Source organism: Gavia stellata, chromosome 3, assembly GCF_030936135.1.
Source record: "Gavia stellata isolate bGavSte3 chromosome 3, bGavSte3.hap2, whole genome shotgun sequence".
NCBI classification, from domain to species: domain Eukaryota; kingdom Metazoa; phylum Chordata; class Aves; order Gaviiformes; family Gaviidae; genus Gavia; species Gavia stellata.
The window spans coordinates 62,310,812-62,334,857 of record NC_082596.1 but is presented as its reverse complement, the minus strand read 5'-3'; the positions used below and the strand labels follow the sequence as shown (position 1 = coordinate 62,334,857).

Genomic DNA, 24,046 nt, shown 5'->3' with positions numbered 1-24,046 from the left:
TCCATTTCAGAAAATATTTGAACATGTATCTAGGCAATGGTAATCATTCAATTTTTAGAGAGAAGTTTTGCCCTTAAACTCATCCAGGCAAGAACATTCATAGGCTAGATTTGGGAATCCCAGCTGAATTCTGTCACCATATCTTCTGACTGGCATTGAATAGGATATTTAGCTTCTCTGTGGGTCAGTCACCGTGTGCATATGAGTGGGATGAGAAAACAGTTCATTACAGTAAGATTAAGTAAATAGAAGTTAATGAGGGACCCAGAACATAGGGAGATGGAAGAAAACAAAGAAGTAGATGCTATCCTGTTGGACAAGACAAGGCTGAGACTAAGCAGGTGCAATTCCTCAGCATTCAGCATCACTATCCTCTTCCCTCTAAAATTGGTGAGAGAGAAGTTCAGGAAGTGGGGGAGCCATGATGAGAAAAAAATGCTGATACATTGCTACACTTATTATTCTACTCTTTTCAAAGCAACTGCTCTTTCCCATCTCCTTCAATAAGCAGAGCAATGCTTCATCATACACTTTGTGCATGTAAAGATGTTTAGCATTTGGGCTTTGGCAAGAATACAACCTTTAATAACGCTTTCCAGAGCACAGGAGCCTAAAAGTCTTTGTTAAAATGAGCATATTGACTGAGACGGAGACTTGGCAGCAACTCTGAAATGCTCTCAGCCTTTCAGCTCAAAGTCCAGCTATACAGGGGAAGCAAAATGATTGTGAGGCCCTATGATCCTGGTTCTGCCATTTGATTGCTGGATTCCTTGCCTAAACCATCCCAGTTGGAAAACTGACCAGATGACATTGCAGTCTTGCAATCCAGATGCCTTGTTTCATTTCAGTTTTAATGAGAGGGAAAAACTACTTATGGGAGGAGGCAGCCAGGTTGGTGAGGTCTATATGAGAAGAGGCTTTAAAAACAAATATTCAGTTTCTATCTGGAAGAAACTCCTTCTCCATCTATGAGACTTCTGCTGCTGACCATCTGTGGCTAATTTGCAAGTGGAAAGAGAGCTTCAAGTCTTGAAGTCACAGCATTTTGTATTGATTAATATGTCAGGTCTATTAGAACGATTGTCTCCTGCTTTACACAGTGAGGAACCAGGACTCCAGAATTAATTTTATTCCTTTACTTATAATTATTCTGCTTTGCTTCTGTTGAAAATGTATGGAAATGTTTATTAACATCTCAATGAAAATATAAAGGCTACCATAAATAAATTATTCTAAATTGTTTCACTGATAAGTAGTAAGGTAGAGAAGAATCTGAAATCTCACTGGATTAACCAGCCATTAAAACTGTAAGCACCTTTCTTTTCTGAATAAATCTGGCTATGTTTGGTTCCTTTTTGAAAAAAAAACAACAGAGTATAAAAATGGATTAAGGAAAACAGAAGATGAATAAAAAACATGCAATATGCTTTTATGTAGTAAATCACAAACAGATTATACGGACCCTAGAAAATGCCCTAAAACAAGTCAGCTCTATGAACGTAATTACAAAGTCTCTATGCTTTGGCTGTAGTTTGTAATCTCAAAATGTGGCATAAAAAAATAACTCATAATCTTCTTCCAAGGATTCAAGGACGTTGTTCACTATGAAAAGCTACATTTTTACTCACAGAAATTAATGAGTTTCTTGCAATTAAAATCCAGGAAGCAAGACTGTTGTACTGTGGAATGTTTTTAAATAAAAAGGAAGGTAAAACAAATGTTATGAAAAAGAGAAAAAACTTTACAAGGGAATTAATTTTATGAGATATTAATTTAAATATTAAGCAGGGAGTAAAAGTAAAAAATTAATTACCTTTCAAAGTTTTCCAGACTTCTAAAATCAAAATTAGCTTCATAATGTGTTAAAAAAAAAAAGCCAAAGCACCGGTAGTACATAATAGAAAAGCATCATATTGACATTATAGGCATGACACCTGACAATAAATGAGCTACAACAGCAAAAGATGGATCAGGCCTTTTCTTCAGTTTAAAAATTTGCATTTTTACATTGACCTATTTTCTTCAGTGTTTACATCAGGTTTACAAGTAAAGTTTAATAGAATATGATTTAGTACAAGTATTCAGCTATTTTAGTGTTATTATTTAGTACTCAAAATAGATAGGAATAGAGTCTTCACCAAAGGGAAGCACCTACTTTTAAAGAGTGAATTTAGTAGCACTGTCTACACATAATGCATTTTTAACCAATATTGTCTTGAATATTCTGGTTTCTTTTTCATAGTAAATATAGTCTGTCATTGTATACTGTCCATTTGGATAACTTCTTTCTAATTACTTCCTTTTATAAAGAATGAAAATACAGTGAGACATTGGAAACAGTGATATTTTGAAAAAAAAATCATAAGCATGGACAAATTCTAGATGACAACAGCTGGGCAGTTAAAATATTAAAAAAAAAAGATTTGTTCTTGTTATGTTTTGGGGTATATTACAAATGCTTCCAAATGCATTGAGAGCTGGAATGCAAGTTTCCAATTCTTCCAAATGAAGACACCACTCTACATTCACGATTTCTTTCCCTAGCAGCAGCTTGAGAAACCTAAGGAATATGAAATGTGTGTGTGCAAGTATCACAGGATATTGCTTAGAAGACTACTTGTCAACAGTGTTATCAGATCCAACTGAGTCCATGTTTTCTTTCCTGGAGTTATAACTGTGTATTATTATTTGTCTCATCACTGTATATACAGCTCCACTGCTATTATACTAAATTTGTTATCTGAATAGGATCATGTAGTCTTTACTGCTTTTGATTTAATACTATATGTTCATTCTTTATCAAATAATCTAAATAGACATTTATAAACAGTAAGGGACCGTGTTTGGTGTGAAAAGAAATTTAAACAGAAATAGGGTTGCTGATTTAGGGCTGAGGAACACAAAAAAATCACTTTTAGATTTGCAGGAGAGAGAAGGTAAAATGGTTGGAGAGTAACAGAAGCTTCATTTCAAATCTCACTTTTATTGGAATCTGCGTATCATTGCAAACTAAGCAGCCATTAGTTGTGAGCCTTAAATATAAAAAGAAAACCACCTAAAGGTCATTTTCCGCAGCGTAGTTTACACATTAAGACTTGCGGTAATACCTCTTGAAAGTAATAATCGACATGAAATCCAGTGAGAAGCTTTCTGTTACTGATGTGCTTTGCACAGGGATTACTTAGATGTCTTCTCTATTCTTCCTACGAGACACAATAGCTAGAGGTCTCTGGTATAAGCAGTGCAGAACTATAGTTCGGCTCTTTTAGCTATCACCACTGCAGAATTGCTTGGTGCTGGAGGGTCAAGCAACAGTGCAACTACAATAAAATAGATCTCACCAGCACTTACTGAACAACTCAGAACATAAAAGAATGTCTCTTTCAGATCACTGCACTACTGTAAATTTTTATCCTCATATGACAGAAATGCCTTATGAATGCGTGGCCTTTTAGCCATGACATTTGCACAACCAAACAGCAATTTTGCCAGGCTTTGGAACAAACTGTTTTGCAAATCATATTGTTGCATTCGTGTCACAGAGAATCAGGTGTCCTCCCTTCTGAAATTGAAAGCTCATCTCAGGAGAACCACAGGAGTAAGAGCGGGAGGACAAACAGGTTCAGATGTAACAAAAAGAGATATTGGACAAATCACAGAAAACATACATATTTTCCTTGCCAAGTATTTTCTGAAATGTGATTCCTTAGGTGTAAAAAATAAAAGTTGCACAAAGCAATTTTTACGGTCCCAGATAATAATTAAGAAAATTATTATAAATGTTGCAACTGAAGGTACTGTCTACGGTGGTCATATACAGGGACTAAAACACAAACGTACAAAACAGAAAATCTTTAGGGCAAAGTAACCATTTGAAAAAAGACAGTGGAATGATACGGGATTAATGGTTAATACACCTGTTCTTTTGGGATTAATGGTATTAACACCCTGTCATATCATAAAGATATCAACAGTATAACACCATTATTCAATTCCTTTTAGCCCTTAAGATGTAAAAAATACAATATATCTAAAACTGTGAAACCACTGTAGTATTTATGACAATGCAATTTGTGGTCTTGCTCAGATACTAAGAGACATCTTTTGTTCAGTGACCTGAAACAAAGCCCTCGTGTGGTTCAGGCAACAGAACCTGCATGAAACTAGATGCTGAGGCTTTATGATTCTTTTACAGGTTTTACAAACTGTGTTCTCACATCTCTATTTCAAGTAAATATTAACACATTGACTAACTCAAGAGGAATTTTATGAAGTTGACATACTTGCAATATGTTTTGAAATAATGACATTCAAAGGAATTATACCAGTGTACAGTTTTTATTTAACACACACAAAAAAAAAATGACCCTGAGAGTGAAACAGCTGCCATTTTCACAATGAGCAAGATTGTAGACATTTCATACACATAGTCACTATTCATGAATTTCAAATTGGAAAATAACTTTGACCTTTCAGTTTCAGGTTAACAAAATCTCTGTATACTTTTGAAAGGTTTTAAGGTATCTTGTGAACCATAATTTTTGATAGCATGCCTTTAAAAACTACCATATAGGGAAAATGTGCAAGAAAATAAATTTAAAATTTGAAATATTTTGGCAGAGCTCACCAAATGATTCCACCCTCCAATTAGTCACCTTTTCCATAAAACTGTCATGTGGGGAATGACACTGCCACATTTGCAGAAGAAGGTAACTAGTATAAACTGAAGTCACGGTTCCACTCCACTGATTTTACTGAAGGAATCTGCTAAAGAAATTTGAGTGCAACTGCAGGTTCTTACAGTATAGCTAAATGAACAAAACATTAGATTTCATACCAATAGTAAGAATCTCTTTACTCTTCCCTCCTTCCAAGCTGATTAAAAGAACCCCTAAACAGAATTTGCTTTGCTTCTGAATAAGACAAGTTTGAATTTCAAACATGCTTATTAAAATACAGAGTTGTGCATCGAGGGGATGAGGGAAGGAAGCAGATAGATATCAGAATTACTTGTCTGAGATACTATAACTAATGATTTAGCAGAGCATGCTCATCAAATGTTGGATTATATGTATTCAGCCACTTGGTTTAAAAGAATATGGCTAATGATACCCTCCATGTGTTCTTATTCATGTGATTTCACAGAATCACCAAATGATAGGGGTTGGAAGGGACCTCTGGAGATCATCTAGTCCAATCTCCCCACCAGAGTAGGTTCACCTAGAGCAGATTGCACAGGAACGCGTCCAAGACGAATTTTGAATATCTCCAAAGAAGGAGACTCCACAACCTCTCTGGGCAGCTTGTTCCAGTGCTCTACCACCCTCAAAGTAAAGAAGTTCCTCCTCATGTTTGGATGGAACTTCCTATGACCAAGTTTGTGCCCGTTACCTCCTGTCCTGTCACTGGACACCACTGAAAAAAGACTGGCCCCATCCTTCTGGCACCAACCCCTTAAGTATTTACAAGCATTTGTACAACAAATACATGCTTTGCCTCTTTGTTTCCTTTCATACATTCACTTAGAACAATAAAGATACTAGTTATGTTCATATATGCCAGCTGGTAACACTGCAGTTAATTTCTAGACTAAGGCAATTGAATCAAGACTGTTCACACAACAGAACTAATCTATGCCTTCTGGAGGTCATGTGTGTAACTGCATCTCTTTCAAGAACAAGATGAAATGTAATACTTGCCATCTATGTCCAAAAGCTGCTGGACAGTACATGAATTCACTGCAGAAAGAGCTTGATGAATTTCAACCTATTTTTCTGCTCACATCACAGGCTTTTGACAAGATTTATTCCCTTTCGCATTTGTGAAGGAGCTCCAGACAAACAACTTCACAAACATTTGAAATTCTTTTAAATCACACTTGAACGTGTGTGATTTTTGAACAAAATTTCTTAAAGATTTCTGTATATTTTATGTTATTAGGTTAAGAGATGTCTGGACTCTTCTATGAAATTAATACAATATAATCAATATAGTGCTATTCGTTCTATAATTTAAGTACATAATTTTGTTTATAATGATAGTTGGCTTGGTATTTTATGACCATTGAGGCAGTTTGTTTTATTACTTTGTTAAAAGCTATTGGATCTAAAAGTATCAAGACAGTAATAATCATTGAGAGCTGTAATTTAGGGAGGAATAAATGAGCACATTTTGTGTGGCCCTCATGTTCATTAATAGGAATTAAAAGACAGGATAATCACACATTTTCTTTCATTATTGCATATTCCATCCACTAGCATCCTTCCTGTGCAAGTGTCTAATCTAAAGTTCTGTTCCAAATAGCCTTTAGACGAAGACTTACAAGCTCAGGCTTAGTGCTGACTAGCATCTGTCATTGCCCTTTTCACCTGTATTTGACAACATTTAGATGCCCTTGAATTAATTATTCAAGACAGGTATGAGTTTAAAGCAAATATGTGTTTTGCAGTCCAAAGTGGTGTTGATATGTTCATCGCTGTCTTTTAAAGGCTGTGGAACAACAGCTGCTGTTTTATTCCTCTGCACAGAGGCCATTGTTTCCAGAACCAGAAAGGTCATAGTCATCATTTCCCGTGACAGGAAAATGTGAATGCAATGAAGACATGAAGTCACTCTGCATGTGCTATTTGGCATGGAATTTAATCATCTTTATTTGTAGGAAAAATAGGATTAAGCCTCAAAAACATGTCCAGACGTTTAGTCGTTAATGACATGTTTCTAGCTAATAGTAAAAATCCTCACAACAACAAACACGAGCAAAGATAACATGGAACATCACCTAAGAACTGATGTAGTAGCAATCACGAAGTTACTTACCATTTTGTTCTCTCTGGACTCCAGCAGCAAGCAAATCTGGTTCCCCAAGACTTATATCATTGAGCCTGGTTCCTAGACACTCCATGCAAAGATGTTTACACCATTCCTCTGCCTCTAGTTCTGGAAAAACAGGAAAAAAATTGTGTTAACATTTTACTCAAAAAAGTGTGAAGTTAAATCAATACCTTCTTACTTACCAGCTTTATGACAATATGCTTGTGTTGAAACACAAGTTATTAACATAAAGTTCCACATGAATTTCTTTGCCTTGATTTATGAACTTCTAAAAGGGTTTACACTATTAGGACTGCATCTTCCACTTTCAAATTTGGGGATAGGAGGTGGAGTTAACAAAAAAGAAGAGTAGTGAGTTTTCAAGGCAGTATATTTCTAGTAGCCCTTCTTGAAAGAAAAAATGCAATTTAGAAAAACATTAGATATAATGTCTGAAATATTCTTTACTGCTCTTTAGGTGAAGCTGAAACTTCCTGTTTCTGAATGTTCTGGAGTATTTTCCTAGGAGCAAAGGAAAAACAGTAATAAAAAGATCTTCAAATGCAAAACTTCCTCCTGTGCTGAACTGAATGGCTATGCCTGTCAAGTTAGTCTGAATAATTAACTTCAGTTCTGTTCACCTTCTTTTGGTCTCAGAGCAATTTGGGCATTAGTTGGAACATTTGTATGAAAATTCAAGACCTAGTCCTTTCTGAGTCCTCTATTACATGCCATTGGTGTACATCTAAGAGCTCTCTATCAGCCAGTCTACCAAGACATAAACTCCCCAAGGTATAACACCCTGAGACACCACAACAGCCCCCCCTACACACCCAGCCTCATTCTATCCACTTCCCAAACTTAACATAACAAAATCTCTGGCATTGGTCAAACAAACATCTCAAGTTGGTGTTCATACAGTGTGAAACCACAACTAATAAAAATCATGTAAATAAGATGACTGTCTTTCATTACAGGATAGGCATCACCTAAAGGAAACTTTCTGGAGAGCAGGCTTGGCACCAGGCACACGCTGAGCATCCATTGTCTCAGTCACTCTATATTCGATCATCTTTAGGAGTGGGTGACTCCAGTCATCTAGAAATGTCTCTATCAAACCGCTACAGTTTTTTCATTCCTATTTTTGGGGACATCTGAAAAATACTTTTGTGGCAATCCCTCCAATACAGTGCTGAAAATCAGTGAGAGAGAAAAATACTGCATGCAAGCCCTGAAGCATCTAGTGATGATGGCTCATTGTAATTAATGAAAATTTATATCCAAGAAAAATCTTTCCATGCCTAATTGGTACAGTCCGCAAATCCTCGCCTGGTTGGGCATAGATCTCAAGAGACAGAAATATTTGGTGGACAAGAAAGGGAGACAGGCATGCAATTCCAGTTCTTCAAGAACCTTTGGATACCCTCCTTTGTTCAGGGCCCTGAATAATCTAGGAACAGATTGTTCCTGAGTTATTATGGCTATCAGCTGACCAAGTTCCCAGAAACACAGCTCAAATGATAGAACCTGTTCTGGGATTTTTGAGAGCCGAATGTGGTTGTTGTCACAGGGACACAAACAATTAGTGGGGTTTCTTCAGAGTGCTCTAAGCAAAGGGGTTTCCCTTAACCCCTCCTCATTTTTTGCAGTCTTTGTCTCAGGACACAGATCCCCAAAGTTGGTCTTCTCATAACAGTCTCAGCTTCTGGTGGTAAGAGACAGAACTTTCTGTCAGTAACATCCACATGACATTTAACTTTGTATGTGAGAAGAAAATATTGAGGTGAAACGTACTGTTCCTTAACACTTCTACAGATACAGCCTCCTTGATGGAAGTAAGGAGAGAACAGGTATATCTCTGGACAACAATAAAAACTTAGGGCTTTTAAAAGGAATAAGGTGAACTTGTTTGAAAGCCTACCTCCAAAATTCATCTTCTGCTTATGCATGAAGAAATTTCCCTCCTGTTTTCCCTTCCTCTCCTTCAGCCTTTGCCATTTCCTTGGATATTCATGAGGTCTGTTGAACCAGAGCCATGCCTTATAAATCATACCTTCCCATGGAGAGGGCTTCATGCCAGGGAGGTGATAAAAGTGGACTACAAGCCATGCTGCCATATTCTGACAGCACGCAGAGGGGGTGTGAGGGGGTAGCGCACCGGCATATGGGTAAGCCAAGCCCCGCCAGGGAGGGTTTCCACTGAGTTGCCCAACATCTGCTTCCAGCTACAGATAAACAGGGGGAATCAATGCAGAAAGGCTGGTAGCACGAAGGTGACAGTGCAAATCTGGTCCAGTGCTCCTATGTTTCCTTCCCTTCCCTCTCACAATTTCTTTTCTGTCTGAACCATATTGCAGAACAATATATATGCTGACAGAATGCATAGCTCTATATAAAGCCTGTAATTTTTCCTGGAGTGTGGTCAGGATATAACATTTTATGTATTTTACAAAACCTACATTTTATTACTTTCTTTCATTGTGCCTGCACCCAGACTGTAAGGGTAGTTCTGAAAATGTAGAATGAGGTGATGGTAAACAAACACTAAACTAACCTTTCTAATTTTACAAACATTTAAGGAGAAAGGTAAACATATAGGCATTTCCATAAATCCAGCTTAACATCAACATATATTCAAAACAGGACTCTCATGTAAAAGCAACAAGTTCTATTTATATGTATTCTCACATGACATTTACAGCAGATTTTTTGGGAAACAAACGAACAAAAAAAAGCATTGTTCTAGGAAGCTGTTTCTTGCAAGCGTCTTTGGTTTTGTCTCTTCAGTGCACTTGCCTCTCTCTATTACAGGAACATCTAGAACTTGAAAGTTTGGATCCAGAAATTGCCTTTCAGAGTGTTTGACTCTGGCAGTTTAAATTAAACTGCTTCTTTCTCACTGCCAGACATTGATGATTAGACCCAGATTAGACCATTCTCCAACTGCCACACAGAAGAAACTTACTGTGAGCATTATAAGATCATGGCTGTATTTTGCAAAGTGCAGGCTATAACATGCATTGTATTGCCGTATAACTCAAAATTTGTATCTTACAAAAACGATCGACTTAATGCTACAGAAAATATCGTTTCAATGCAGAACTGAAATATCTTCCCAAGGAACTGTGAGGATTTGTGTCTGCTGTCAGAAGCATCAACATTATCTACAGATGTGTTTGGAAGGTCAAGGGTACGAGGGTACCGTGCGAGTTAGTTTTACCTAATGCATCCTGATAGCTATTTCTTACTTGCAAGGGATTGCCTTCAACCTTTTTCTTGACAGACATGTGAAATCTTCTTTAGAAGCAGGTGAATTACCTTTCAAAGCCAAAGCCATATTTTTCCTTTCGTTGTGTGCATCTATAAAGCAGTTCACCATTCTTTTGTAAAAGGTCTATAGAATTCTTTGTGTTTCTGGATAACAAATTAAGTATTTTTAAAAATACTTATAATTTATAGCATATAAATGCATCAGTCACAGTAGCAATCTTTACGAATGACAGCTACCATGTCACAACACAGAGATACCACTGTTACTTCTTTATTTTGATTATATGCATATATTGAAACAGATAAAATATTATAGTGGAACTAAGCCATAAAAAACTGTCAGCAAAATTCTTCTCTTTAATGCATGTAGATTAGATTTATTGGTTGTAAATGCTGAATTTTTAGTTGTAAGTTGTATTTGTCATTGAAAAATTTAGTTTCCTTTAAAGATAACTGAAGTCTTGGACTGAATGATAAATTGTAAAGCATGCTTTCACAGCTATAAATAAAATCCAAATACTTGCATTTTCATCTTTACTGTTATTCAATTATAAAATGCTGCTATACAAATGTCATGAGGTGACATAAAATACAAAGAGATGGGAGACCTTAATTAGGCACTGTCTATTGCATAAGAAATTTACTGGTAAATAATCTGTAAACTTGTTATCTGAAAACACACCTTGTTATTGGCAATATTTTCCTGCAGTTTATCTGAGCTTCTAGGTCATGCCTGAGGTTGTATGTCATTTCTACTTCAGTTTCCAGGTGATTAAACTGGTGCTGTACCTATTCGAGCCACTGAAGTTGTGTATTGCAAACAGGTAATATCAGAGGTTGATAAATGGGTTTATTGATACAATAATGATGATGAAATAATATTAGCAAATAGCGTTAGAAGTTTGTAATAGTGAAAGAGCTCTTCTGCTACTTATGGTTTAAAACAGTTGATGCTACACAACATATTCTGCTGGGAGGAGGTGTTGGGGCAGAGATACAGATATGTTTTTCTTCACTGTCCTTAGAGATCCTCTAGTTCTCTACGGCTAGAGGCAGGATTGTTTTCAGACTCCTAACTTGGGAAGCATTTTGTGTGTGGACTAAACCCTTCTCATGCAGCCCACATCAAGTGACGTGACCAAGGATTTAAGTTGGAAATAACACGTTTGCAATATTGGAGGTGGATAACAAAAACTGTCCTTGTGCAAATCCAAAAACCTCATTTACTTTTTGAGCCTTCCCTAATGTCAAACTATATAAACCTAAAATGTTAGTTTCTTCATTTCTGAAACATTTTTATGTATTTTCTGCACAAATTGTTTGACTCTTCTTCCCTCTGAACTACTTCTATAAGACGTCCAAACCCAATTGAATATTCTTACTCTGATTCTGGAGAATCTTTCCTGTTTGGATCAGTAGGACTTAGACCTGATATTCTCTATCAAGAAAGAAAGATGGTGCAGAAAAGCCACGTGTGCCAATTTATCTCTTGTAAACATCACCCAGCCTTAACTAGAAGTTAATAAGAAAAAAAATCATAGAATTCCCACAGGACTGATATGCTATTGTACTGGTCTACATACAATATATACAGCAACTTAACTTCACTTCTTTTCACTAGCAAATAACACTATTGCCTGCAGGCATGTTATTTCTTATCAAAATAAATAATACATTAAAAATCCTGTATGCTTTATTGGGATATATATATCATCCTTTGATGATTCAAACATAATTTTATTTTATAAATATTTAAAATATGTTATTTAATAGTGTCTTCACTACTTAAGGCGCTTTTACTAGAGCACACTGCACTCAAACACACACGCAAATGCAAAGCAGTGTGGCTATTTCTTATCATTGCTCAGAGGATAGTGCTCATTTTGTGTAATAACATGTATTATTGATTAACACTGGCTATGCATGAATTAAGCAATTTTTTTGTTAAATGATAGATAGGAAGCAATGAAGGGGACAGAAGTTCTATTTAATGTAAAAAACAGAAAATTAATCTGTATATAGACTAAAATATGCTTTCAATTAGATAGTAACAAAGTGGGCTACAACTCTGAAAGCAATTTGGTTACTTATATTAATTTTTTATTGATCAATTATATTTGAAGATCTTTTATGAGGGATTCATATATAGAATTTTTGCTTGTATTGCAACAAATACTATCTTTAAGGAAATTTTTTTGTATTTTTCTTGACCTGTGATTTTTGAACATTTCACCTTGAGTAGAGTGTCCTGTTATTACATAGTTGTACATTACATAGTTGTACATCACTGAACCAAAAAGGCAGAGGAAAAGTCATGAAGGAAAACCACATAAATTTTATTAATTGACTGAAAATGCTGTACATTCAAGCTGTGACAAATAATCTTAAAGGAAATATGAAAATATTCTTTGAAAAAAAGTCAGTGAGTCAAGTTCCTCAAAAATTTTTTGTCATTGCCACTTTTTTCTTTTAATACCTTAAGACCATTCATCTTTAACTATATCCAGCTATTAAAATGTATGCATGTTTTTGAATATACAATCACTTTTTGAATATACAATCACTTTGGTGCTGTGTGGTGTGGGTGGGTTGTTTTGGTGTGGGTTGTGGTGTGTTTTGTGGTTTGTGGGTGGTTTTGGTTTTTTGTGTTTTTTTTTTTTTTTTTAAATGGTTGGACTTGATGATCTTACAGGTCTTTTCCAACCTTAGTGATTCTGTGATTCTGTGATTCTGTAATGTCATATCCACCTTTCTCTGTACAATTTGAGCATTATACATTTTTTTGCTTAAGGAAATATTGAATAATGCAGCAATCAAGCTAAATGAATAATTAAAGAATATGAACCCATATTATTTTGCAATTTTGACTGTTGGTATATTTTGCTAATGCACTTTTTAACTGAGGGAAGATATAGTCTATGTATTATACAAAAAGAAACTTTCATTTTCCCATCATTTGCTATTTTATCACAGTTAATTAAAATAATTACCAAAAGACATTTATTAGCTATAATAAAATTAAAACTGATATTTGTGCCAAAAATTGTCCACACTTATTGGGAGATGCTGCAAGATACATCACAAACAGGGTTCTGATAATTTCAATTTGTGCATGTACCTGTGTTTGCAAATAGCCAGCTGTGTATCCCTGTAGTTATTGAGGTGTACGAAAACTGACATTTTCCTGACAATTCCCCCTTCATTTCTGCAAGTCTGATCAAAAGCATCAGCTTGAATAACCAGCACTCAGCTACTAGACCATCTACTATCCTGCCTATAATATAAACACATACAATGTTAAGTGAATGGTTTTGAAGGCAGTAACAGTATTTAGAAAGATTTATCTTATTGATGTTACTGTCCATTAAACTATTTCCCTAAAATATACTTTAGTTGTACATACTTTTACCTACATTTTTCCTCCTTTCCAGTGTAAAATTGCAGTGAAAGAGCACCCTTCACTCAAACTCTAAACCCTGCAATGCTGACTAGCAGTCCCTAACCAAAGTTAAAGCAGTAGAAAACAGTTTCCCATCTGAAATGCTGCTTGAGAATGTAGTTTTCATATAGAAACAGAACTTACTTGACTTGTTTAAAAAATGGAGACTGTATGGGAAAATGAAGAAAAAGAGTCTACAAAAAAGTGATTTCCTTTGCTCAATACTAGTGCTAATGTGGCTATAGGACTTTTTTTTTTTTTTAGGTAAATTGCTAATTTCTGCTAGTAAAAAAAGTGAATATCACTTTACTCAGTGATTAGTCCTACAGAAATGAATGATGCCATTCTGGGAAGAAAATGCTTTTTAGTAGATAAAGTAGTCCTTGAGAGTAGATTTATAAGTATCCTTACAGATTGTGTATGCTACTTCATGTTAGGGACTAGTGATTCTCATCATACCATAAATGTTTATCAAGCATTAGTTCATCCAACGGATCAACAGTGAGCTGATAGAGTGTCATTACTCAAAAATATCCTTAGCAAAGTTTCACTCTCAATTCAAACTTCCTTTCAAGTTCAAAGTAATGATTATGAAAACCTGCCTGAACATAGAAGAAACATTTACATTTTGTCTGAAACTAACAGGCCAGTTACAAGAATCTGGCATGGGAATTAGGCAGTTCCCCAGGACTGTCAATCCATACCTGTTTCAACAGTTATTAACGTTAAATGACAATGGCATGAAAGTAAAATACCCTCAGGCAGCTTGTCTGTAGTGGGAATGACACAAACACCATCAGTCAAGTGTCCAAAAAAGGTCTGTCACCAGTAACATAATATACAGAGGGTGCTATCACATCAACTTTTGTAGCTACCACATGATTGGCAGTCAGCAATAGCATTTGTCTGGCTTAAAGCTTCATAGTATTTCACATTTAGTCTACTTTTACAATACTTTTATTCCTCTTGGAAAAGTTATAGGGCCTTTTCTTAAATGCATGGGAAATTTAATACCTTCTGTGTAAATCTGAAGTATGCCTCTTTCCCTTTGTCAAGTGTTTAAGTTACAGTCTAGTAAGAGGATCCACACCCAAATAAACTGGTACAAATTCTAAGGTTCATTTCACTTTTTTTTTAAAATATGTTAAATATTCAGTCTTACCTTTGAACTATTGACAAATCTTGCCGCTTGAAGATCAGAAATGCTGTTAGATAAGATAAATAATTCTAAAAGTATTATGTTCCTATACAAAACCAAGGTGATAAGGACTAGTTTCAATATATGGGAGAAAAAATATGCACCATTGCCACTATATGCTTCATTGCTCTTATGCCTTTGACCACATGACTTTTACTCCAGCCATCTGAATATGTTCTGCGTTAAATCAGCAGGAGCAGACAATGACTAGCAGACTAGGAAGTCTTTAGAATCTTGCTTTCTTCAATTTGGCTGCCCTTTGGCTAAACATGTCTGACTAAAGTAAAACTTCCTGCTTTGAATACTTAGATTTATTAAACATTGTCCCATTTTGGCTGAGCATGGAGGGCAGTGTTAGTGTTGTCCCCTTCTGATATTGCAAAGACTTTAGGAAACCTTCCCTGCACAGTGCCATATGCCACTTTCAAAATAACAACAAACACCCTGAAAGAATAATTTTTTTCTTTTTTGTGCTTCCATTGCCCAAGAAATACAGCATTCTTCCCCAAACCCTAAAACTAGTGTTGTAAAGATCTGAGTCCTTGCTACTATTAGAGTTAACAATCAGGATTTTATGTAATTGGAAGTGTAAAGAAACTGATTCAAAGCAATTGCAGACAACCTCTGACTGAATTAATCTGTAAAATCATAACACCATGGTATGTGTTCTACTCGATTTTCAGTTGCATAAAATTTTACTCTCAGACAGAACTAAGAATTAGCTAGAGATGACTCTGTGTGTCTTTTGCTTTATTCCTGGTGGATTTTAATTGGTACTACTGCAAAAAGAAAAAAACCATCCTGTAAAAGTTGCATAGTCTAGAGTTAGTATCTAAGGAAATATAATGAAAAATGTCTTTCTCAAATTTTGTATTTACAGAATTTAAACCCAAGGGGATTCTTTTTTATTATGAATTATTCACATTTCTCACTCTCATTTTACACTCTTCTTGTCTCTTTTATTCTCTGCATTAAATGAGTCCCTACATTTAATGCACCTAAATTCTATATAAATTTAAAAAAATGTTTTATGAAAGTAGACATTCTTTGAATGTCTATGAAAATAGACACTTTCCAACCACACAAAATATCCTGTAAACAGTGGTCTTCTAAAATAAAATCATATCTAAATTATGCCATTTTAGATTCCTGGTTTTCAATATACACCACTGATATATCTACCAACATGATCTTAAGTAAGAGACACATATGGCTGTCTCAGAAGAGGCAGCCTGCTTAAAGCTGAAACTCAGAATCCCAACTTTCATTAAGTAAATGGGATTTTTTTTTCTTTTATTTTTATTTCAGTGGACCACTTCTAAGATTCAGCACAGCAAAAGTACATCTTTTGCTGAACCAGGAAAACAGCAAATAGATCCAACTTCAATTATCAGTAATTTTCCTCCAAGAAAATCAGAATGTCTTTATGTATGCAATCTTACAGAACATACTAAGATTAAATATTTTGAAACTTCAAGAACTCTGCTGAATGATGGCTTAAAGCCATATTAACTGGAGACTCACTGATAAAAGATTGGTTTATTTCAAATCTTTCATCCTTATTTAAGGGTAAACAACTCATCATAGAAGTACAAAGAAAGTTTAAATTCAATATTTTGAACCATATAAAGTGAGAACTGCACAGAAAGGTTAGGGTTTAGGTTTGTAAATCAGGGGTGCTGATTACAGTGAAAACCAGTATCTGAAGGTGAAGCTGTAATTTATGCACACTGGTGATCAATTGCTCACTTACAGCTAACTTGTGAACTGCTTTATAAACACACACAGTACTAGAGGGCAGGGGATAGACATCCTTTCCTTTATGGAAGAGTTGGTCATACACTAGCAAAGACCAGTCTCCTTCTGTGTTCCTTACTCGGACTCCAGACAAAAGTCCTCTTTGGGATCTCTCATGACCTAAGCTAAATTCAAATCCAAGTCAGGACAAGAGGAAATGGCCTCAAGTTGTGCCAGGGGAGGTTTAGGCTGGCTATTAGGAAAAATTTCTTTACGGAGAGGGTGGTGAAGCACTGGAACAGGCTGCCCAGGGAGGTGATGGAGTCACCATCACTGGAGGTGTTCAAGGAACATGAGGACGTGGCACTGTGGGACATGGTTTAGTGGGCATGGTGGTGTTGGGTTGATGGTTGGACTTGATCATCTTACAGGTCTTTTCCAACCTTAATGATTCTGTGATTCTCCCTGGCTGATATCTTTTAACGGAGAGAACAAGCTGGAAAACCAATTATAAACAGAAATGAGTTATTAACAGTAGGGATGAGAAAATTGATCACTGTCATTTAAAAAGGAGTTATCTAGCACCATCAGCACACTCAACAAATGGGCAAAAGTACAAAAATATATATACTGCCATATGATTTTCCTTATTTTCTGCATTAATGCTTTTAAATGAGGAAATGGCTGACTCAAATGTTACTCTCCTCTCTGCTTGGAAACCGTGGCCTACTCCTAAGCTCTGCTGCCTTAAAAAATGCAAAAAAAATAACCTCTTGATTTTGTGATATGTGAGGGCAACCAGGGGTTTATTGACTTACTCATAAACAAATGAATTTGACATCAGGGTTTTTTTTCCTGGATCACAGTGTTACAACGAGACCGTAATAGCACCCAGATCAGAAAAAGCAACTAAATGCATAATTGCCTCCTTTTTTCTGAGTCAGATAAGGGCAGGCAGACACTTATTATTCTTTACATTTTCATAACAAACCCTAACATATGCCTTTGCATAGAATCTTTATAACTTTTACAATTAATGAATCAGTTTCCATGCCCAAAACCAGTAGTGTAATACAGTAGATTGAAGCATGAATGAAAGAAACTTATTATACAAACGACAGTGAAATTTTGGAGTAGTGCTTTACTGAGCTAGAAAGAGAGAAACCTTTTCTGTTTACATCAGAAAAACTGGCATCTTCTTTTACTCCCTTGATTTGATCCCTCAAGGTTTATATCGACAAATACATGTATAACACTTATAAGTACAAAAATCAAATTTGAATGAAGGTTTTTACATATATACTACTTAGAGTTATAAATTTGTAGTTTTTCTTCAAGATGTCTGTTAAAGACAATATTTATTTCTTCATTATGCATAATGATCTTCATCAGCATACATACACATTTTTTTACATGCTGTCATCTATTTGATTCACAAAGGAGACTAAAATTATAGATGTGACAACCTTACAAAATTAAAATTATTTGAAACCTCATAATTCATGGGCTACCACTGTTTTATTAGTTTAGTATTCATGAAGATACGAACTGCCTATAAAGTAGTTTGACATAATCACATGCAGAAACATACAACTGTTATTCCAGCTTCTTCCTACTCACATTTTCTAGTACTATATGATCATAGATTTTGAAAATAAACCCTTAGAAATTAAGATATTAAGCTTTTTCACTTAGGCTGTTGTCTTACACTATTAATTTTTATTACACTCATGTCTGCATTTTAACTAAAATGACAATTTTTGATAGGATATGAATCTGAGGAAATCTCCAGATATCAAGAAATGCATAGCAGGGCATTGCATTTGAAGGACTAGTTAATGACACATAGGATTCTTAGAATTTCTTTTCAGTTGGTCCTTAATCACAGTAAACTACATTTTCATCTAAATCGCATTTCCATATATAAATAATAAACACTTCTCAGCAAAAAGTATAACTGTCAATATGAATTACCATATGGAAATAAAACTAGTTATACTCAGCACACACTGGAATTATTGTTAGACAAACATAATATAGAGGAGTTATGTATATGAAAAATGCTTATTTGTACTTTATTGCTGATGGGTAACAGCAGCAAGGACAGCATTTATTAACAGGGGAGTGCTGCTTTATCTAGTGATATATGCTGGGAGCACTGCTTCCTCAATCACACAGGTGTCATGGATGTTGTACTACATTTGGAAAAGATTCACACTGTCACTGAGCAAAACTATTTCGAAATTACATTGGCTTTTTGAGTTCCCTGCATTAATTCATTTCTCATCACTAGAGAGAATAGAGGACATAAATGTCAGACACCCTATTTAATTAACTTCTCATTTTTTCAGCGAGTTGATTCTAAGTTATAGCAAAGTTTAGGCTAACCTCCTTGCACATTCAAGCAAACCTACCATGGTAAGACCATTGAAGTTTAGCGTATAAAGCGGAAGCTACACAGTAAGACATTTTGTCATTCTTACTGGATTAATGTTTATAGGAACATACCTAACACAGACCTGTCTTTCCTAGATAGCTTAGCTTAATTATCTAGAGGCTTGTCCATTAGCACATTCAAATGTTCTTTAATTTTACATTTATTAGCCATATTAATTTTATATGCCCACAGAAAATTCTCTAATTTGATTATTTCAATTTCTAGGTCCAGTCAAAATTATCTGTAACACAATCTAGGCAAAAAAACCAGCTGTAATATTGACTTCATGTTTTATTTATGGAATATAGACTTCAATAACAGGATTTATTTATTTTTTTGCTTGAAATTGAAAGTAAATGCTAAGCTACTGAGACGTCTGGCCAATGAAGAACTTTCTAAAGAAATAGGCAAATTCATACTATCACTGAGCAAGCACCATTTTGAAATGGAGTTGACTGTTTTCCAACAGCAGTCCAAAGAGCTATCTTTGGAGGACACTTTAGAAATTACTTCCCATTTGTTGAAACAGAGATAATATATATTAGTGAGCCATTGTTCTTATTTGGAAGATGATTAAATGATCATCTTGCTGACAGACTTCTTGCTCTTTTCCACTTCACTAATTCTACTTTTGCTTAATTTTTATGTTAGCCAACAGGCTTACTTTTTTTCTCCTAAATGCAGGATTATTTTTAATTATGTTTAATTATGTTTAGTATAGAAACAAATGATGCTTCATAATAGACCAGTTTTTATGATTTCATGAATAGAAAAATAACAGCATTATGTCTGTATTTTAATTTTAGAACTACACACATTTTTAAAGAAAGACTTGGGTTTAAAAACAAACAAGGAACTTGAGATTAGTTTTTCAACTTTACCTTACATGATCATGAACATGCAGGCTAATCACTCCTTAATGTTACCCAATAAAGTGATAGTCTCATAAAAGTTGCTAGTAAATTTATGCTGCTGCAGTTTTAAAAAAATTCATTGCAAAATTAAGTCCAGATCCAGATACAAACATGGAAAAACTAAGAAATGTCCCACATTTTCAAAATGTACATCTTTCCAGAAAGTAAATGGATCTAGATTTCTATCATTTAGAAACAGATCGAGATTCCTCATAATTCTAACTAACATGCAGCTTTCATTTCAAAGTAAGGCTCAAATCTTTGTAAGACACCAGAAGACTAGTACATGTCATATGGATTTTACTAAATATGAAGCTTAAACCCCTAACACATGCCACAACACTATATGAATGCATTGTTAGAAGAAAAGCATGAATACAGTTTGGAAGTATTTACATTCCTTTTGTGAACAGAATTGTTGATTCTGTCTTCACCATGGCATGTACAATAATTGACATGGGTGATCTGTCAATTTGAACTTGTTTGAAAGGATGTAGTGAACTGTCACACTAGGTGGTCATCAAAACCTATCAAACAGAATTGCAAGTTTGATCCACCAAACACCTGCAAAATTTAAACCTAATATGATGTTTATTCTGCTTTCTGGAACATTTGCAAATTGATAAAAACTGAATCTAAAGCAAAAATGCAAAAAATTTCCCGAATAAGTATATAAATTTTCTGTATTTTTATATGAAATTTTCATACCAGTGGTAGCTGTTTCAGCAGGAGGGAGAAAATTAATATATTTGCCATCATTAACACCTTACTTGCCTTATTTGCACATTAATACACTATTTTATAAGTTTCAAAACCAATTACATTTGAAAAACAGATTTAACTATATGACTATTTAAAAACTAAAATGCAACTTGCCGTCAACAGCTTCCCTCTATTGTTTTTTCCATTAATTAACTTCAGTTTTAACCTCAGGTTAACCTACAAGGTAGATTTAGTAGCAGTTGGAATTGCTCAAAACAAAACTTTAAAAGCAGCCATGCTTTAGGAGAGAAATTGGAAAAAAGAAAACTTTTTTAGAGCTAAAAGGTTCATTTCTCTGTATAGGTTATGAAAACATTGTATGAATGTACCTGAACTGCAGTTACAGAAAATATGTTCACATTTTCCTGTTTCAGTGCAATCTTCATATAGAAAAGACTGAATAGTGATTAATGTCATATTGATTTGAAGAAGAGTGGCATACTTCAGGCCACTTTTTAAAACCACGTTACTTTAAAACTACATTAAAAGGAGCACTGATTGTGACTGATAAAACTTTCTTTTTTTTAATTAAGCTTCTTTGGATGTCTGAAGCACAATTTGCTTCTTGGCCTTAGACTGAATTTCCTTATTTGAAATAAATAAAAAAGAAAAGATTCAGTGTGAGATCTCCAGAGAATTTAAGGCTTAACATCCCAAACTGACAGAGGAACTACTCACACAGTAAAAATCATTTGGGAAAACATTCTTATTTATTTACCAGGGAAAAGGCCAAGTCTTTGAGAGATTTAATGCTGACTTGCTTGGAACTTCATCCCAGGATCATCAATTACTGTAAACAGGGGAATCTCGGTTGTCTGGGAATACACTATTTAGAACCTGAAATCTCTGCTAATTGGTGTATTTGTGATTCATTTGCATATCTACCGAAATCTGGTAATCTTGACCATTATACGAAAGAAACTGTTGCATGTTTGTAACTGGAACCCTATTTTTTGAGATTAATGAACTACTCTAGTTATATCTCAAAAAACAGAGGCCAGACTCAAAAATGCTAGCTTATGCTCAGAAAATGCAGTCTTGATAAGACTACTGTTAAAACCAATGCATAATTACTGGGAAGGAGTTGGCATTTTAAAAGACAAATGTGGTACTGTATAAAATTCACAGAAGGACTGGATACTTCTCCAGGTAAGATGTTGTTTTGTGTGCTGCTTTCAGAGGTTATGAGGCCATAATTACTTACTGGAAAGCTCCTAGTGCTTTTCTGAAGGGAGCATGTTTTCTACTTTTATTTAGAGGGCATAACAAATTATAGATGTGGTAGTCTTTTCAAATACACAGGAAAAGTGAACAATTTGAATTATTGAAATTTAGAGTTATTTATACCTAAAATTTACTTACTTGTGTTCTTGAAGTTAAATGATAGTTCAATATGTTTTCCCATGAAATATTGGCAAAGAGATAAAAAAACCTGAATGGGTGGTGACAATGCATTAAGTAACTTTGCTCTGCAGGTATGGAAGCTGGGACAATTCTAGAACATCTCACAAGAGCATGTGGTGAGAAGACACATAAAACTTTGTCTTTGCCTATCACTATGTACCTGTAGTAGTCCCACACATGGTTCAGTCTTAAAAATTACTTTAGTTCTCACTGCTGGCCAGCAGTGAAATGCAAATTTATAAGCTTTACCAGTCACCCTGACTGCAGTTGCCATTCTGATTGTTCAACATCCCAGTGGGCTGGGTTAATGCGCATAGCAACATTCACATTGGCAGTGGACTTCTAGCAGCCTCTCAAAATGTTAAGAAGATAGAGGGACAGTGAACACCAAATATTCATCTTTGGGTTTTGTTTTTTTTCTAATGTGCACAAATTTGTCCAAAATTTTCATGCCTAGATTGTACATGAAGTAGAATATCCCATGCTGAATATATGGTTAGGTACACATTAGTAGCACACAAAATTTTCTGTGCTCATTTACACATGCTATTCTTCTCAGCTTGTCTTCATTCAGTGACAAAACTGTTTCAAAAGGCTTGAAACAGTTAACCTGCTAACAGTCCCGTATACCTTACACACCGTAAGTAGCCAAATGTAATGCAAGCTGAATAGCGACAGAGAATGAAAAATAGAGTGGATGTTTCAGGTTTGAAGCAGTAAATTATCATGTTATTCATTGAACTCTCCCTAGGCTCAGCCAGCCATACATCATCTGTCAACACACGAGATTCAATCTATAAATTAATGTCATGATTTTTGTGCTGTCACTAAATGTATGCTATTCTCAGGAGAGGTCAGGAACCACAGAATTCACATTATTTTACAGTGATACATATTCACAAATCCTAGGAGATCTGACCTACATTCTATGTAGATGAGCAGAAACCTTTTTATCTCAGCTGATACCTGGTTTTCATTCCAGTGTTAGCAAACTTGTGGAGAGCAGGTGGGGTATTACACCTGGGGAAAGGAAGTAGAAATATGCCCAAACACAATAGGTATGCGTTAAGTAATTGTATCTTCTATTATTGTTACAGAAAGTTTCTAAGTGGGGAAAAATAATGCAAAAAAGGAAACAATCTAGAAGTCCACCAGCTATGTACTTCTCTGCTGGCATATTAGTACTGAGTCAGTAACATCCCAGTACTTTCCAGAAGAGCAGACTGAAAGGATTAGGAGTTTGAGTAAGCGATAATCAAAGTAAGTAGATGTTTTTAAAAACCAAGAGCCTTAATACTACTAGTCCCAATAATAAATAAAAAAAAAAAGAGACACAAAGTAAGTGGTAAACAGTTACATAGGATTATCTTAAACTTGCTTATTTGCTAACAGTTCCTTGATGCATTAATATTTCTCTATATATGTATTGGGTTTACATGGCAAGGTTTTGGTAGCGAGGGGTATAGCAGGGGTGGTTTCTGTGAGAAGACACCAGAAGTTGCCCCCATGTTGAACAGAAGGAGTTCCAGCCAGCCCCAAGATGGAGCTGCTGCTGACCAAAGCTGGGCCCACCAGCAATGTCGGTAATGCTTCTGTGAAAACACATTTATGATACAGTAAAAACACTGCACAGCAGTGTGTAATAGGGACGAGCAAGGGAAAAATGTGAGAGAAACAGCCCTGAAGACACCAAGAAGGAGGTTAAGGAAGAGGGGGAGGAGATGCTCTAGGTGCTGCAGCAGAGACATCTCTGCAGCCCTTGGAGAAGACCATGGTGAGTCAGGTTGTCCCCCTGCATCCCATGGATGACCACGGTGAACCAGAAATTCACATTGCAGCCCATGGAGGACCCCACACTGCAGCAGGTGGACAGGCCCTGAAGGAAGCTCCAGCTGGAGAGAGCCCACGCTGGAGCAGGCTCCTGGCAGGAGCTATGGCCCTTGGAGAGGAGCCCACGCAGGAGCAGGTTTTCTGGAAGAACCTGTGCCTCCATGTGGGACCATGCTGGAGCAGTCTGTTCCTGACGGACTGCACCCCATGGGAAGGATGGGAAGGATCCATGTTGGAGAAGTTCA

General features: G+C 35.6%; 1 protein-coding gene across 1 annotated transcript in view; it reads right to left on the bottom strand.

Moving 5' to 3' along the window:
• DOK6 (docking protein 6) overlaps nucleotides 1–24,046 on the bottom strand; it is a 251,564-nt gene that overhangs the window by 90,323 nt on the left and 137,195 nt on the right. Inside the window, exon 4 of the mRNA XM_059815585.1 lies at nucleotides 6,817–6,936. Within this exon, the coding sequence (XP_059671568.1) occupies nucleotides 6,817–6,936 (120 nt within the window). The remainder of the gene's footprint in view (nucleotides 1–6,816; nucleotides 6,937–24,046) is intronic.